Here is an 18,458-nt window from a genome sequence, read left to right on the forward strand (position 1 = left end):
TACTCTCAAGGGCAATTTGTAATAATTTTCGATTTCTTGTTAAGTGCCAGAATATCCTAATATGACTGATATTTTTCGTTTCAGATGATTTCATGAATGGATAAGTGAAAGCAACGTAGAAAATGACACATATCACATGCAACATAACAATGACGAATGAAAAATATGGCTGAACTATCAAATATTTCCATCATGCAGTTGTTCCATGAATTGAAGCAGAAATTTCCAGAAGTTCCTGACCGAGTTGTCAGTGAGTGTATTCGAAAGGTAGCAGGTGTACCAAATTATAAGCAAATGTCTTTTTTGGCATGTTTGTCTTGTTTTGGGCATCATTTTACCTTGGTTTTAAGTTCCTTAGCATTATCATATATCAGTTAAGAAGTATCGGCATTTACGTTGAACAGAAAGAAGGAAATCCTTTTTTGAAAAAAAATATATATATATAAACTTTTCGTTGTTTAACTGTTAGTGCGGACTTAGTGGGGATGTGATGCAGTAGAAAGTGATACTTTTTTCGTTCAAGTGATGTTTGAAGAGTTTAATGTCACCGTATGGAACTGCCCTTTGCAGTCAGAGGATTTAGTAAGTCATTAGATAGATAATCATGGTGTAAACAAAAAGTGGCTTAAAACATTTGCAGTTAAAAAAGCATATTGTTTCTGGCTTGAGTTTTTGGAAATTGTAGTCTTAATAATATGCACTGTTTTTAATCTCAGAGTTGACGAGTGATTGCTGGTTTGAAGTTTTTTTTTCCTTCTTTTTAATTATAATAAGTAATATCAGTTTCAATTGAAATATTCGAACTTTTCTTCTTTATTTCGAAATTCAATTATCAGGTTATTAAACAGTATGCTACAATTTTTATTGTTTTTAAGGTTTGTGTTGAAGCGTAGATGTAGACGCGATATCAGTCATACAAAAACGATTCATTTCAACTGTTTTTCTTTCATTTTATATAAAATAAATCTGTCACAAGATGAACGTAATTTCTTGAACTAAAAATACCAGTAAGTGTTACTTGCTAATTAATTGATAGATTGATTGGAGGTTCTCATTTTAATACCGAGGCTTCATATAACCTAATTTTACAACTGTTAACGATTGATCTGAACTATACACTATGTATATATTCCCATCAGTAATTGAACTTCGGTCGTCCTCATCAAAGAAAGAATGGATGAATTTTGTCACGAGAGAGCTGAATATACTTTTATTATATTTTACACTGGAGTACGTAAAAAGTGAATATATAAGACTTTTAGTACTGCAGAAAGTAAAAAGAGGACTCCAGTAAACTTACCACTAAGGTATTTCAAAGTTTAACGTTATTCAAAAATGACAGTATTTTACGAAAGATTTTTTAAACTTTAATGATTTTTAAATATCTTACGCGAATATGTATATTCTATCAGTCATACACCAGCGCTGATAAAAATCAGTTTTAACATAATATCGTTTATAGGTAACCCGTTCATTCTGTAAATTAAGTAATGCTTAGGTAGTTAGGTGACAGGTTGGTGAGAAATAAAGTATCATTTCAGATTTAAAGTAAAGTGTCGTCTCATGGAAATAATGCTCTTTACTGAAAACCTCTAATGTAATACAGACTTGGCGACCGACCCAGCTAACTGGAAGAAAAGACTTAGAACCAAGAAGATAGATTTGGAGAGAGGTCCCCGTTTTGACCTAACTGCACACTCACAAAATCATTGCGACATCACGTTCACTTGACTTCACATTTACAACATGATTTAGAGATCACACTCACTTAACTCCACTATCACGTAATCTCATTTCGATATCACACTCACTTTGTGAGCGTAAGATCAGATGAGCATAAGTTTAAAATTAGCGCCAACCTCGTGAGTTCGGCTACCTTTGGACACTGAATATTAGAACACAATCTCACGTTGGGTCTAGGTTTAATTCCAGACCATGTGAGTGTTGTGGTGTGCTTGATTGATCAATTAGTTATCGCCGGGTGTTAACGATTTTTTCTTTGCATTGAAATGCATCGACACACTATTCTTCATCTACAATCCTTAAAAACATGGACTTTTTTTTTTTTTTTTTGGTAATCAAGAAATTTACGATTTGATTTAATAGCACGATGCTACTTAAGAATGAACTAAATAGTAATGCAGAATATGTGTGGCTTTATTTATTAATTTTATTTTTGTATGTATATACAATTACATATTTTTAATTTCTACTTGTTAAATTATTATTTGAGTGAAATTTGTGTTAAGTGATTGTTCCTTTTATTTAACTTCATGGATTATATAAATGGCTATCCTCACATATATTTTCATCACTGTTTATTCTGATAAAGCAACCCTGTATCTCATTTATGTATTGGGTATTAGGCAGGAGGTCTGTCAAGTCTGACCAAGAACTTGAAAGTAACAATTTTGAATTTAGGTTAGAGAAGTTTACGAGAAATCAGAGTGGAAAAATCATGATTTTTTTTAAATGATCTTTTTTATTTAAATCGATTTTTTTTATTTAAATCAAATCTTTCTTCTCAACTAATATGTACAAGTCGCGAAGAAAACATTAGAAATTAGTATTAAGTGTAAATATGCCATTTAAGTAAAAATATTGGGGTAGAAGTTTGAATTAATACCCAATCGTTAACCTATTTCAATCCCAAACAATGTTTCTTAAGCATTAAGGAAAAAGTACAGCAACGTTTATAAACACGACACTTTTGTTTTTTTCACGAGAGTTACTGATATTTGGCAGGGGCATATTTTTAAAAACTAGGTACTAGCTTCCTGCACAAAATACATAAACTTCACCTAAAATTATAAAATAAAAAAAAAAAGTTTCGGAGAGGGACTCGGACCCCTCTAAGTACGTCCCTATTACATGGGAACAAACAAACAGACATGTACACAAAAGAATTTTCGTCTTAAAATGTCCATGGTGATTTCCCCGTTGAAATAGTTAACGATTTACAAACCCTATGCTACGAACAGAAAAAAGCAGGATTCCCCCGTTATCCATTCAAAACGAGATTTTTCCTGATCATCATCTGCATGAAACGCTCGTTTTCGTATCATGGCTCGTTTTCGTACATTTGAGTCTTATTGTATTATGATTATTATCTTCCATAATCGAAATAATAGGACAGAAACGGGATTGTACTTATTTCACTTTAAATTGATTTATTTCAGAATTTGATTTAAATCAGACTGATTTAAGTCAATGCACCCAGCGAGAAATTATGTTTATCTCTGACAAATTTCTTTAAAAATATGTGAATGTTATGTAGTTCTGATAAGCACAATGAGCGAATGGTCCAATGATGATATAAGAAATTAATGGAATGCCACCAAATTTGATAAATTTTATTGAATATTGAAGTAAATAGCGATTAAAACATGTATATAATACAATTAAAATAGATATTTTGAATCAGTATTTAATTTCTTGAATAGAAAGGAAATGAGGGACTGTCAGCGTAAAATGAAAAATTTTCTCAAATAAGCCGCATTTCGTTTAAATGTATCCGTCGTAATTTAAAAAATATAATCAAATTTGTAAGTTCAGAACTCGTTTTATAAATCTCTCTAAGTTTTGTGATGAAACTCGAAAATAAAGGCATGCGAAACAAAAGCAGGAATGAATTTCGTGTGAAATTCTAATTTTGTTTACTATAACTTCTGAATTTCTAGCTGCCTTGTGACTATTTTGTAAGCGTACATGTTTTCAGTACGGAATACGTAGATTCAATTCCAGGTAAGAGATTACGTAATTCGAATATCATTAAGCTGAGGTCCACGTTCCATATAGCCATGGTGCTAGAAAGGTACATTAAATCACTCATTTTTTTTCATTCAAGAAAACTGAGCTAAATTTAGGATGACTGCTTTCGAAGTGACAGCCATAATTGCTGCGCGCGTGATAAAACAGTGATAGTTTCCACTGATGTAAAGTTTGTTCTTACGCCTTCCACTATTTTTAAATTAAATGTGTCTTGCAACTTTTGCCTCATTCAGAATATTCAAACATTCAAAGAAAGCTTGTAATAACCAGGAAATACTACTTCCCTTCTAAAAACGAAACATTCTACATTTTCAAAATTAAATTTTGCGTAAATAGATGAACCTTAATAAAAATTTTCTGATTGTTTCGTTGATTTGTTTTTCTACTTTATTTTGAAGAAAACAACGTAAAATGACTCACAATAACTGTGTCTCTTTTATGGAACAACACTGCGACGTAGTTAACGACAATCAATGTACGAGATAGAAGTAGTAAATTACAATCAAATGCAGAATCATGTAAAAGAAAATAGCAGTCTATTTTCTTCTTAAAAATTACGCAGTGTTGTGCGTAGTTTTTCTTTTTGAACGCATTCATTCCGGAAATTTTTGAAATATAATATATGGCATTTTCAAAAATCAAACTAAATAATTTAATAAGAAGGTAAAAGGATAGCCATTTACTACATCTTTTTTTAAGCTACATTGTGCTCAAATATATGATTGAATTTATTTTTGCATGTGTGTGTGTGTTATGTCGTAAATATAGATTTTCTATATCAAGTATTCCTATCATCGTGTCTTTAGTGCATGGCTTTTTGTTAAGTTTGTAACTAACAACTTTTCATCTTTATTGGAAGTTAATAAATTTCTCAGTACCATAATATCACATATTCCTTTCAAATGTATTCCAAAAGATCATCTAATCGATTTTCATGAAAATTCGAAACAGTAGTAAGGTTACAGGTATGGCTAAAAGAGTAATCATGGTTTGGAGGGTGTGCAAATGTTTTAGTTTGTGTTCCATACTAGTATGGTGCAAGTATTTCGTTTCTCACTTAGATTGAAAGAGCAACATGAAAGAAAAAAAAAATCACTTGTGGGTGAATAAATTGTTAAGGGAAGGCAAATCGTACTACTTAAGGGACTTATCTTTCTTAACATACCTATTTCATTATGAATTAAACCATTTATCGTCTTCTTCGTGGCTGTTGTAGTTTCCTGAAATCAAAGAGTAAGTTGATGATTGCATAATCAGGTATATTCATGTTAGAAACCCCATTCACGAGTTGTATATATTTAGGGGAAGATTGCAGACAAGGGAAACATGTGAGAACATCCTGTCTATGGATGTGAATGGACGGCATGAAAAATTGAAGGGGGATGTTTAAATTCTTTGAACTAGCTTCACAAAGTCTGACAACGAAGTTGGCAACTTTTGCCGTCAGCATTACTCAGGAACGTTATAGTGCATTACGGTAAGAAAAGTTAACGTGAGTCCATAGCTAGCGCGGTAGTGTGTACACATTTCATGGCTTGTTATCAAATTATGGGCCTTGCATGCATGAGTTGCTCGGATCTTTTTGATAATTTTTAAACAAGTGAGAAAACTTTCATGACCCTCAGTCTACCGCTCTGAAGAAAACTTGAAAAAAGTCAGACATTATCATGACTTTGGCTTAAAGAACAATATAATAATGTGGCTAAAATATCTACAAATAGTTCTGTAGTGTAGTGGACGAGATATTTGTTACTTCTGTCTGGAACCCAGCGATCACTGAAGAAAATCGGATTGGTTTAGATTGCACCCGTTGTTCGATATCCTCTCAGATGTACTCAGAAATCATGTGTCCATATTCTGAAGAGGCTAATATTATTGAGTCTAGGTTTTCGGCATTTTCTTCCATTTATTTATGTGAATATGATAAATCATTGTTATCTTGGGAGTCATGCTTATGGACTAGCCTCAAAACGGAGGAATATAGTTACCCAAAATACAGGGTCTTCAAGAAAAAATGGTGGGGTTTCGTGGGAATGCTGTGCAGGAATAATGGCACTTGGATGGTTGAATGATTCACTATTTTGATTGGGATCTCAAATAGTTTAATCAATGTAGAAACAAATGCAATGCTACCAGAATCCACTTTATTGTGAAAAAAAAATAGTTGAACTTCCTTTGCATGTCAATGTGTTTCTATGTAAACACTATAAAACTTCCGTAGTTTCTGGTCAAAGAATATTGACACGTGGTGTTACGGTGCTCTTTTGAAACTAACGTAACGCCATTCGGAGAGTTTTGCAAAGACCGAGACAAACGATGGTCTAATTGTTCCAGATCTGAGCTATACAGTGGATGCATTAGATCTCCCAGTCAGCTGCTCTCAATTTATGATGGATCAAACATGCAAAACCTTATGTTCTTAGCGTGGTATACGACACTCTTTCTGTTAACCAATTTCAATCGTTTCTTTTGACTTGTTATTACGCCAAACGAAAATGTCGGTGTTGTCAACTGAGAAATTATTTCTACATAAAAAATAAAAAATTTTTTACATGCAAAACTATTCGTCAATTACTTTGTATAAAAATCGATTTATTAAACGTATTTAGCATCTACTTTCCAGTGACGGTATATTTTAATCATTCAAAAAACAGACAGTATGCCTTCATCATCGAAAAACCAGAGGCGGTATGGCATGCCACCTCATGCCGTCTCACTTCGACCACTGTTTCTTTTCACTCGTGATCAACCGTTTAAAAATGGTTCGGGTTCGTTACGTTTCAGTAGAGATTTCGTAGATAAAAATTTGATCCAGTAAATGTTGTTTAGTCAAATCATATATATCCCCAAAATCGATCTTATTATTGTAGTCAACGTACTACGAAGTACGTAGTTAAACGCTTTTCAAAAATAGTTTAAACACTGTTTAGTGATGGATGTTTAGGTCATTGGCGATGTCATGACTGCTTACATGTGGGTCTTGCTCGACTTTCGTCAGAATATCATAAACTTTTCCTATGATTAGTCGCCCACTACAAGGAGCATCTGGGACATCAAAATGTCCAGAATGAAAGCGAACCGTGTTTTTGCTGTTGTTTTTGATAACGTATCTTGCCCATAAACAGCTCAAATTTCTTCACGGATCTACAGAGCATTTACGTTCACTCATCTTCACGGCGCAAAACATTATATCTGATTCTAGGAATTCTACACGTTTTGCATAGCTACTAGCTTCAACTGTCAGTCATTGAGTAACATTAGGTCTGGCCCGCTGCGATTTATCTGCCCTGAGATTTGGGACACTAACGCTATTTCGTGCTCGAAAATCTCAATACATTTAAACTACCTGACAATACTCAGACAGCTTCCTCCTGACAACCACTTCACTAGCGAATTCTTAGCATGTTCTAGTTACAGTTGTAATAACTCACCGAATCGAGATTGTGATTTTAATATCTTACTAAGCTGTGTGTTCACACCTTATGAATTCTCGGTGACGAGAGGTTCTATAACCTTCAAATAAACACATTTCTTAGGTCACTGACACATGTCTTACAGGTACACTTTGTACCCAATCACTTAGGTTCATGTAACAGTAAGTTTCCAAGGGCATAATGTAATAGTTGAACATAATATACTTGGCGTGGTAATCGGTGAATTAGAGTTTGACCTTGCTTTGGAGAACAATGGCATCTTTTGCATACTGAAGATCCACAGCCTAAAATGTATAAATACACTATATCTAGTAATTTATTGCGTATCTGTTTTCCTTAATTCTATATACCCGTATATTTACCGTGTAACAGTAACACACATACATTATTTTTCAAGATGGTTGTTGGTTTGAGTTATCTTTAAGAATTCTAGTTTGACTGTACTGACATCTGTTGAATCCGTGGTGGAAGTAAACACCCCTAGCACCTGTTTGCGAAAACGTTTGAAAAAGAGCAGCGTAACAAATTAACAATATCTGTCTTCGATTTTTTGAAATTAGAGTTATTGAGTTGTCTCAGAATTAGTAGGTGCTTTCTGTATCATGAATCACCGTGAAATTTATTTTTAAAAATCCACTTTTAGGGTCTGAGAGTAAAAGTATTTTATGTGTTAATAAGTCAATATATAGTAAACACTAGGATGAAGCAAGAGAACAATTAGTTTCTAATAGGTTACTTTTAAACTCGCAAAGCAATATTTTAACACTTCTATAGTTATATAAATATTTTTCGTCTTCTCTGCTGTAATAAAATTAAATCACTTGAATTAGATAAAAATAAAATGAAATAAAATAAAATAAACCTTCCGTCTCAAAGTAAGTTGTGTTAAGTTCTTATCCTTTGCTTTTATTAACCCTACAATACTATATTTTAAAGTTATTTCATGTAAATTTCAAAAAATAAATTATTGATGAAATAAATCATGAAATTACGTACCTCAAAAAATAACCGAATTTTGAAGGATTCTACAACATTAAAACCGCAAGTGACATGGACAGGCAATTAACACAAGTGACACATCGAAAATACTTAGTTTCGAATATTTCGGTGATCCTATTACGTGTTTCGAACTAGTGGAAATAACAAGGAATTAAAGGTTTTTATTTCGAAAAAGTACCGCGATGTCTCAGTGGTAGAGCGTTCACCTCTGGTGCATGGAGTCCTTGGTTCATTCCCAGTTCGCGTCAAGTAAGCTTTGTGAACAAACGCCATATGCATGGATATGCTCGGGGTTCTCCCGTTTCCTCCCACTTTCTTCATTCCACTACTTCGTTCATTTCTCATCATCATGGTGTCCTGTAGCCTAGCCGGCATAACGGGACGTAAAACTTAGATTTCATTTCATTTCGAAAAAGTATTCAGGTAAGTATCGTATCCGGTTAGGAAAATTTGTTTTCAGTAAACGTAAAGATCATAATGTCGTTTACAGCAATTTGATATAACAAACAATTCGAGAGATATGAAAAAAATGGTTAAATTTGATATAGCTTATTAGTTACAGTAAAATGGCATATTAGTGGGAACTTTTAAAAACTGTTTTTCAAAATTACTATTCTTCTATAACATTACAACAACTCTTTTTGGTAAGTGTAATTACAAGTTCTCCGAATTAGCCTACATAATTTTAAGCAGTGTTGCAAACTTTACCAGTATATCTACCTATCTCCAGGACGGTTTGAGGTAACAAATTCCTGTAAATGATTTCATGATTTTTCACATCTATTGAAAGCCAACCATGCAATTAGATGAGGTACTTGTGTAAACAGCTTTTCGAAAAAAGAGAGGAAGAAAGAAAACAGGCTTTGGAAAAAGTCAAATTTTCAATCCCGTTTATATTTGCTCTTATTAATTTAAAATCCGCCATATCATGATCATGGTATAAGACACCAAAATATTATGGATGCGCATTGCCCTGTCCATTTCCCTTGGTTATTACTGTTATACAGGCTACTGAGCTTTGGACGCTTGTGATACTGTAACGTCCTTAATTTGTGACACTGAATAACAAATGTGACATTGTAAGTTCCTGTATATAGTAGTATCAATAATATCAATAATTACATAGTACTCGAAATGTAGAAAAATCCCGGAAACTCATTTCTCCTACTTCGCGCAAGTGTAATGTGTGTGTTCTCTACCAGTTTCTTAAAATATATGTAGGAAAAACAACCTGCACAATAGCGCTCAAATTACTATTCCGAAGGTGTTCTTAGTCATTGTGATAACTGAGAAAACTACGCTAATGAAGTTGTGATCGATATTACAGCATTATTTAGTATGACCAATTTCTTAATCGATTTCCTGTTTTTAGTTGACATATAAAATGTTAACCACAGTTACTAGAAAGCTGAAGAAATATTTAAAAAGAAAATACATTGTAACTTTCTGTTTGTTTCCTTGCGGAATTAATATATATAAATATCCAGTATGATAATGTGTGTATAAAATATTTAAAATATGAGGAGTGATGTGTTTCATACCTTAGAAATTTTCTTAAACTTTTATTGTTCATGTTTGCCATATTTAATTTCCTTGTTGGAAGTAATTGTTTATTAAGGGTCTCAGTTCGATGATTTCACCTCCTAATTAAAAAAAAAAAAAAAAACTACGTCACTTTTTAGCTAATTTATGTGTGATTGATGTGGGTTATAATAGTATGTGTGAAATAGTTCTGTCTGCTATCTTATTTTGTTTATATTTGTGTTGTATTTTGTTTTGGGGTACTACTTGTGGTCATTAAGCTATTTTCTTTCAAGTAGGCTGTCATTTTCGGAATCAAACACTCTTGCCGATGATTTTAATGTCGATGTTTGGTTTTTGTTCTAGTTTCCCACATTCCTCTTTGTTATCTCTTATAACTAAGTCTAAATTGAGTTTAGCTCGTGAAGGCTACAATTACTGTCTAGAATAATGTACCTTTTCCAATTCATGTATTCCAATTCTTGTTCATTTTCTTCCACCTGCAACTTATGTTGTACTTTCTCTGTTTAATCTTATATTTTAATCCAGTCATTATTACTCTTCTTCAAAATATTGAGTATTTTTTTATTATTATTATTTTTTTGGTAAAAGGAATGATCACTTGACAGATGTATAATGCGGTGAGAACAGAAGTATAATGCGGTGAGAACACGTATTATAGAGTTGCTATCAGCGATTTAAACACAATAAATTGTTACTACCAAATATTCTTCTTAACTTTTTCAACAGTTGGTGGGAGTCTGGTTACGTCATTACAATTGAAACAAGGAAGTTCTAGAAATGGTATCACTAAACATAGATCGATTGAAGTACTTGACTAGGACTTTGTATTAATAACGTCTTTACTAAAACAATGTTGTGGAGTGCAGTGCATTAGTACAGATCTGTAAGTAATTAATGATTTTAAATATATTTTCTCTAACTGATCAGTATGAATATTTTTTTCAGTAATGAATAATAAGGTAAATTAGGAACATAACATGCCTGTCTTTGTTTGGATTGCCTCATGCAGGTTTATCAGCAATAACAAATGTAAAGCAGGTATTTATTACTTCTTTAATTTCAGTTCTTAGTTTCGATTATTCCCTGTAAGAATCGGCTGATAGTCTTTATGAGAAATATTCTACATTTTGAAACTGTTGAGCTACACAACGAAGTATATACCATCAAAATTGCTCCTAAATTCCATGCCCCTATTTTCTTCCCCTTCTGTAATTCTACAAAGTGCTATTCACACTTGCTGGATGCCATAAAGAGAATGTCGAGAACTCGTTAGTAATCCCAATGGTCCATTCAGCTCCACCATTCCATACTTGAAACATATATAATACTACCTGTAAGTATCCATCGCTCTGTCTTAATTCAGTATCTGCATAAGAAGAGAGGGAGAAGAATGCTCATAAAGAATTTCTCCACAACAGTTTCATTGTTCGGCCCTGTGCTGTTATGTAGGCCCGCACAACCACATGGTTGTTGTTGTTGCATATAGGCAAGGTGTTTTAAAGTCCACAAGAAACATACATACGTTTTCATCCCCCAAAACGCGACCCTCCGAGCCGCAAATCGAAAAGAGCTTCGTACCCGATTAGATCTGGTAAAGATATATTTGTTTACATAATTTGGTGGTTGTAGGCCACTCCTTTCTTTGTGATACACATATACACATTTTGTTATTATAATGAACGACTTTCCATGACAAAAGAGCCAGCTTTTATGTACCGTAGAATGAGATGACTGGCCGATTGAACGATATCTTATTTTGGTGGCAATTATGCAAAGCAGACACGCCGCATAATAATTTAAATATATCCAAGGAACACAACAAGTAGCAGTGTATTCATTTCCTACTTTTAAATATTGACACAAACAATTGTTATTCCCTGCAGTGTTTGTTTACGTCATTGTTAGGAACTATATATTACGTGATGTCTTGTATACTTTTTGTGTCTTTAATCAGAGTAATTTCAAATTTGTATCAACTGCAGACCGCAGGATTTGTCTCAAGTGTAAAGAGGAGGTCTAGACTACTATTGCTAATTCACAAAAAATGCCCGCTTAAGTGAAATTTCGATACTTCCGTCATGCTTACGGACTGTATTAAAGCATTTTTTGCACATAGCTGTATGAAAGGAGGATTTTGTGCGATTCTAGAGATCTTAAAAAGAAAAATAAGTGTGCGGAAGGCCGTTGAAAATCATAATATACCACGCTTAATTATCACGAATAAAAATAACAAGCATTAAGAAAGCATAATGGATCCGTAAAAAATCCAAACTAGTAGTACAGAGTGTAAAGCACTAGAATATTTCTGAGTGTTGGAAAGGTCCACCTGCACATTGGAAGGTCACTGAGGAATTCACTCCTGTGTTCTATCAAGTACTTGCCATGCGTAAGATCATCTGCAAAAAGATATATTTTATCTTCATTATAAATACTAAAGAACCTGGAGAGTTTCAGTTACAGATTGGGGAAATTTAAATACTCGCAGGAACCTGCTCAGAAATAGATTGATCGTCACAAAGTTAAATGTGCGAGTGCAGTAATTTTTTGTTCCCGAGAAAGTTATGCTATTTTCCAAGTAATAGTTATTGATCTTACGAATTATGGAATACGTCTTGTATCTTCATACAGTTATTCATTCTATAAGATATATTTTAAAAGAGAAACTGACTGGAATCGTATCGCGACCTCTGACGTCTATTCAGACTGTTTGTTTGGTCGAAATCACCTCACCTCTTATATAATTTTTTAACCGTAGTTAGGGATATAGTTTTTCCCAGTAAATTTAGATCACACAATAAAGTGATATTGCCATTTGAACGGAAAGACATTGACGTATTTAAATTATTAATTTCAAAACGTTTGAGTAAGAAACTTAATTTCTGCTCCAGAAAAAACTCAAAAACTGGTCGGTCATCCCATTTAATGGTATTTAAAATTGCTTTCTGTATGCTTCTCTTAATTGCTTATTTATAACCATTCAGGCAGGTAAATTATGAAGTAATAATTTCATGGCGTGAATAATTAACAGAATTACTGCATAACTAGAAACACAAGAAATTTAGTTTGGTCAGTGAACTTAAAATATAAATTAGAAGTTTTGTCTTGTTTGAAGCCTCTTGTCTAACATTGAGTGGTGCAAAGTTTTGGCTGCTTCTGAAAGAAAACTAAACAGGCCATAATATTTTACAATGTCTATCTATCTATATTATATATATATATATATATATATATATATATATATATATATATATATATATAGATAGATAGATAGATAGATAGATAGACATTGTACTCGGGAGATGATTCCTGACAGAGATAAACAAAAAAAAAAAAGTCTTATGAGCATATAACATATTGGGCATTATTTGCAGTTAGCAGGGGCCGAAAGCGTGCAAATAGTAAGTTCGAAACGGTAAATATGAACATGCAGAAAGACAAACGTGTACGTTCGTCGGTCATTTCACAGGAGATGTTCAGAGTGTCCACTGGACAGCAATGCATGCATGACAACGCCGGATCATGGGTTGGCGAACGTGTTCGAAGATACCTGGATTGTGGCGAATAGTTGCACAGGCGTTATGGATACGCTGTTTCAAGTCGGTGACATCGTTGACAGGAGGAGCATACACCGCACTTTTAATGTGTTCTCACAGATAAAAGTGGGCAAACCAGTGCACTGGACCTCCACGCCCGATCTAATATTTTAAGTAATTGTTGTCCAGCCACCGGTGAACATCCACATTGAAGTGCGCTTGAGCCCCATCATGCATGTGCCACATGTCGCAGCGAATCGCTAGGGAAACGTTTTCCAGTAATTCGAGCAGTATAGCCTGCAGGAAGGTCAAATACTTGCTTCATTCAGTCTTGGGGGTAACAGATAAGGGCCAAGCAGTTGATCATGGACAGTACCACACCATACATTGAGTTTAAATTGTAGCAACCATACCATGGTGATGTGGATCTGCCCGCGTGTGTGTGTTATGCATGTTGACGATACCATCCCTTCCAAATGTGTCCTCGTCAGTGAACAGTACTGATGCCTGAAACAGCATGATAGTAGTGGTCTGTTGAATCAACCATTAACAAGAACGCTTCATGTAATTGGAAATCCTCTTCTGTTAATCCTTGTATCCGTTGCAGGTGATATGGGAACAAGGCATTTTCATGTAACGCACGCAGGCATTTTCATGTGCATTGTCATATCACGGCTAAGTTCCCTCGTACTCGTACCTGGCTCATTGACCAAAGCTTCTAACGTACGTTCGTCCATAACAGTTGTTCGTGTACAATGGTGTTGACCATCATCCACATGGGCAGTACACATGCCACGGTCCTTGTTTCACATGCACCGATAAATTGCGACAAACATTCTGTATTATGGTTTACGTCAGTAAGAAAAGCGTTCCTGACAGAAAATACCGGAATTCGGAAACACTCCGGGATTTTTTCGAAATCGGATTTTTTTCAATTCCGGATTTTCTCTAATTCTGGATTTTTTCCGATTTTATTTTTCAGATTCCGGAAAGTAAAAATTCCGGAATTGGCTATCCCTAGCGTAAACCAAACAACTACGCATTGAACACCTGTGCCACTTTTAGACTTCCTAGACTGCCATCTCTGAGCCTATTGGTTTTCAATATCTATCGCTTCGAACTGACAGTTCCTACGCCTTCGGCCCTCACTAACTTTGCAAATATGCCTAATATCCTGTATGTTCATAGGACCGTTTTTGCTTATCTCGGTGTGAGGAATCACCTCTCGACGTTTGTTACATTAATGAAGTTACACCTTGTATATATATACAGGGTGTTAATGAACTATACAGGCAAATTGTAAAAGGTGATTCCTCACATCAAAACAAAAGAAAAAGTTCATCTGGGCCTATGGCCAAAAGTGCATAGTTACAGAGCTAGGGCTGTAAAAAATCGCAAAAAAGCTAAATTTCAACAGACCCCATTTCGAATTCCAAAAACTGTGGAAGGTGGTCCTTATCAGCATAAAGAAAGTCACACACTCACAATCCAAAAATGTATATTTCATCAATTTTCAATAGGTGTACAGGGTATTCCCTACAGGGTGTAATTCCGTGATATGCTCTCAATAGAGTTTTAAGATATTTCAAAGAGGGTCCAAAGTAGACAAGATGTAAGCTTTAAAAACAATGGATATCCAATGCTTCGGAGGGAAGTCGGAAGTGGTAGAACCGGCAACTTCATGTTTTTTTGTGTACCGAATAACGTATCATGTGATGTATTTCGTTACGGTATATTTCACGATTTCTTCAGTTACAAGCGTGAAAGAAAGCATCGCAACATACGTTTTCCCGAATACGAGAGACCGTGCTGCTGACAATCCTTAACAGTTCCGACATCGCGCCAAAGGATTCCATGTACATTGCTATCAAGACTTATCGTTTCCCTACTTTGAACCAATCATAAATTTAGAGCATATCTCAAAATTCGGTTGATGGCATATCTGGGAATTTCAGCCTACAGGGAATACTCTGTACATCAATTGAACGTTAATGAAATATGCATTTTTGGACTGCGTATGCATAACTTCCTTTACACTGAGAAGAACCACCATCCACAGTTTCTCGAATTCCAGATAGGACCTCTTGAAATTTGGCTTTTTTCGTGGTTTGCTCTGAAATCATGCACTTTTCCCCACAGGTCCATCTGAACATTTTCTCTTATTTTGAAGTGCGGAATCATCTCTTACAGTTTGTCGGTTTAGTTCATTTAGTTCATATGTAGGGTGTTTCAAAACAGCACAGACAACTTTCTGAAGGTGATTCCTGACACTAAAATAAGACAAGTATAGACCATCCTGGGTGCACAAATGCTTCCTTTCGGAGTTATAGGATGCCGAAAACATAAAAAAAAATAATTTTAAAGGTCTATAGCTCCAAAACTATGGGACCTACCGTAGTCGAGTCAAAATTTCACTTAGGAACTAGTATGTGCGCTATCCAAATATCCATATTTCAAAATCCTGCGGTACTTCTGCAACAATTTTTATAGAGGCAGTTGGAGAGTACTTCAAATTATATGACCGTAGCCAAACTCCCTCTATAAAAATTGCTTCGTGAGTACCTTAGGATTCTGAGACATGTATTTTTGGACAGGGCATATATTAGTTCCTAAGTGAAGTCTTTACTCGATTACGCTAGGTCTTATAGTTTTGGAGCTATGGACTTTTAAATTTCATTTTTTCATGTTTTTGGCAGCCTATAACTCCGAAAGCAAGCATTTGTGCACCCAGGATGGTCTATACTTTTTGTCTTATCTTGGTGTCAGGAATCACCTCTCAAACGTTGCCGGTGTTGTTTTGAAACACCCCGTCAGAGAGTATAGGACCTTGAAAGTTTGTTTCATATCCTTTTCTCACATAGAATGGGTGTAAAATCGTTGAAATAAAGAAACTTCGGGAATGTGTTTTTACTTCTACTATGTTGTATATTAATTTGTTTTTCCTCTTTCACGATTTTACGCATCATAATAAATAAATAACGAAAAATTGGGGAATATTACATTACTGAAGGGGTCGATTACAAGCCTGATAATGTGTACCGATTCTTCAGTATTAGTGAGAAGTCTGTGGGTTTTGACCTTGCATGTCTTCCGAAGTTAATTGTAGATAAGACACTGAAAGAAAACTTTCGAATTCTGAAAAAAATACTCTTAAGTAATCATCCAAAAGGATTTCTGTATGATTTCTTGTCTTTATAAACTAGCGCATTTGCTGAGATATTGCCATAACATGATAATAATTAAGCTGCTTGTATTATTGTTGTTGAAATGATTCTAGTGACAAATAATGGTATAACTCACATTCATTTCGTTGGATTACAATAAATTTAATCCTGCTCTTCTTTCTTCTTTCTTCAGCACTACCATAACAGGCAAAAATGTGAAGAGATTTTGTCTCGGGAGAGCCACAATTATATGTACAGCTACCCGGCAGCACAAATCCATAAGATGTATACATCAGTGAATGATAGAACAAACATCTCCAACCGGATGCAAGAACTGTCGATCTGCAAGAACGGCAGTAGTGGTGCCAGTGGCACTCAAGTGAACCAACCGAATTATAGTCTCGGATATCGGGAGTGTGTAAGCACCAGCTCAACCACTCAGGTGCAAGATTACAACCAGAATATGAGTGCGAGCTATCAGTGCAGTGTGAGTGGAAGGCGTGTTTCTGGCAGTGAGAGTGTAAGATATCGTGTGCCTGTGCCTGGTGGTGAAATGTATTCACAGTTTGAAAGGCCACATGTAGGTATGCCTGTTGGTGCGCCTAGTTTTCCTAGTGAACCTTCGAGTAGCAGTGCATTCGGATACGGTGATGTTAGTGGAATGAGTGGAATGTTATGTCCACAACCACCATATATTCCAAGTGCTGTGAGACGTCATAGTGAAAGAATTCCACCTCATTTACCCAATATTACTGTGCAAGAGCCCCAATCGGCACCTGTAATGTCTGCTAATTTCGAACCATTTCATATGGCTGGTAGTTACAGTAATCCCTCCGGTTACATGTTTAATGGCACTGGTGGATTTCCTTCTAGTGGTATAAGTGGTAGTCATCATGCAAGTGCTATTCCTAGCGGTGCACACATGAACTATCCCCAATATCAGCCAGCAGGTGATACAAACTTCGACCCCGGTTTTTATAGTGTTCCTAGACCTACGTGTCAAGTCAACGTAAATATGATCTCCAATGCTGAACAGACGCAGCCAAATCGTCATCGAACGTCATTAACTGTGCAACCTGTAGCTCATTATACGGGACGACAGGGATTTAGACCTTTGGATCCAAATGTGGATAATAATATTGGACATTATCCACGTCCTTACACGTCAGTGAATCTGATGTTACGTCCACCATCATCAGAACCTCAACCCCCCATTGACATTCGCTCAGCCGGTTCAAGCCTTACGTATTCCACGTCATCATACAATCCCAAAGAAGGATACCAGTCGCAGTTACAAATCCACATAGGTTCTGGTGGAGGAACAATATCAGCATTAAGAACGCGTGTTCCTAATCCAAGTGTTGTGCCACGAACACAATTTCCCACTCAAACTACCAAATCTACAACGCAACAAACTCGACCTCGATCGTTTTACCAGCCTGATCCACCGCAACCCCCAGATCGACCTCCTCCTCGTACCGCATCGCTTCCGGATGTGTCAACATCGTTGTTAGATGCAGAGGATCCTCTGCAGTCTCAAATTTCACAAGTTCCTATGAAGCCATCATGCTTTTCATCCCGCTCCCCATCACCGTCGGAGGAAAGAATGAAGCTGGTGATTGAAGATCACATTCACGAGGACGGAGAGATTGCTTGCTCTAAAGGTAAGTACAAGTTCTAGTTGTACAGACCTACGAAAACATAAGAGCTCGTAATTATTCCTGTTGATGTACACAGTTGTATGTATGTATCTCATCTTACTGTTTTTGCATGTTGCCTGTTTTCTCAATGCTTAGTAGCTCTAGCAATTACGTAGTTTCGTGTAGGCTGCAGTTAGACAATTTTCGTGGATTACATTATTTAGTATCATGTAAACGATTCAGTTATTGAAAATGAATTTGCAAGTATAGTATAAAATAACTTCATATCATGTTACTGCTTAAAAACCAAGGATGTTATAAAATAGAGGATCTGCCCATACGTATCTTCAACATATGAACTCAATGAAGCCA

The 18,458-nt window shown here is 35.3% G+C and overlaps 1 protein-coding gene across 9 annotated transcripts in view; it reads left to right on the top strand.

Annotated features, from left to right (window-relative positions):
- Tab2 (TAK1-associated binding protein 2) overlaps positions 1 to 18,458 on the top strand; it is a 264,341-nt gene that overhangs the window by 109,364 nt on the left and 136,519 nt on the right. For 4 of the 9 annotated variants that reach the window (XM_081729034.1, XM_081729033.1, XM_081729030.1 and 1 more), the window contains exons 2-3: positions 85 to 267; positions 16,640 to 18,110. In XM_081729034.1, the coding sequence (XP_081585160.1) occupies positions 157 to 267; positions 16,640 to 18,110 (1,582 nt within the window). In that variant the 5' untranslated portion in view covers positions 85 to 156. Of the gene's footprint in view, positions 1 to 84; positions 268 to 379; positions 583 to 10,475; positions 10,633 to 16,639; positions 18,111 to 18,458 lie in introns of those variants that run through there. The other 5 variants (XM_081729035.1, XM_081729036.1, XM_081729038.1 and 2 more) reach the window with 5 other exon arrangements.

The sequence above is a fragment of the Thermobia domestica genome, chromosome 10 (genome assembly GCF_964235325.1).
Source record: "Thermobia domestica chromosome 10, izTheDome1.hap1.1, whole genome shotgun sequence".
NCBI classification, from domain to species: Eukaryota; Metazoa; Arthropoda; class Insecta; order Zygentoma; family Lepismatidae; genus Thermobia; species Thermobia domestica.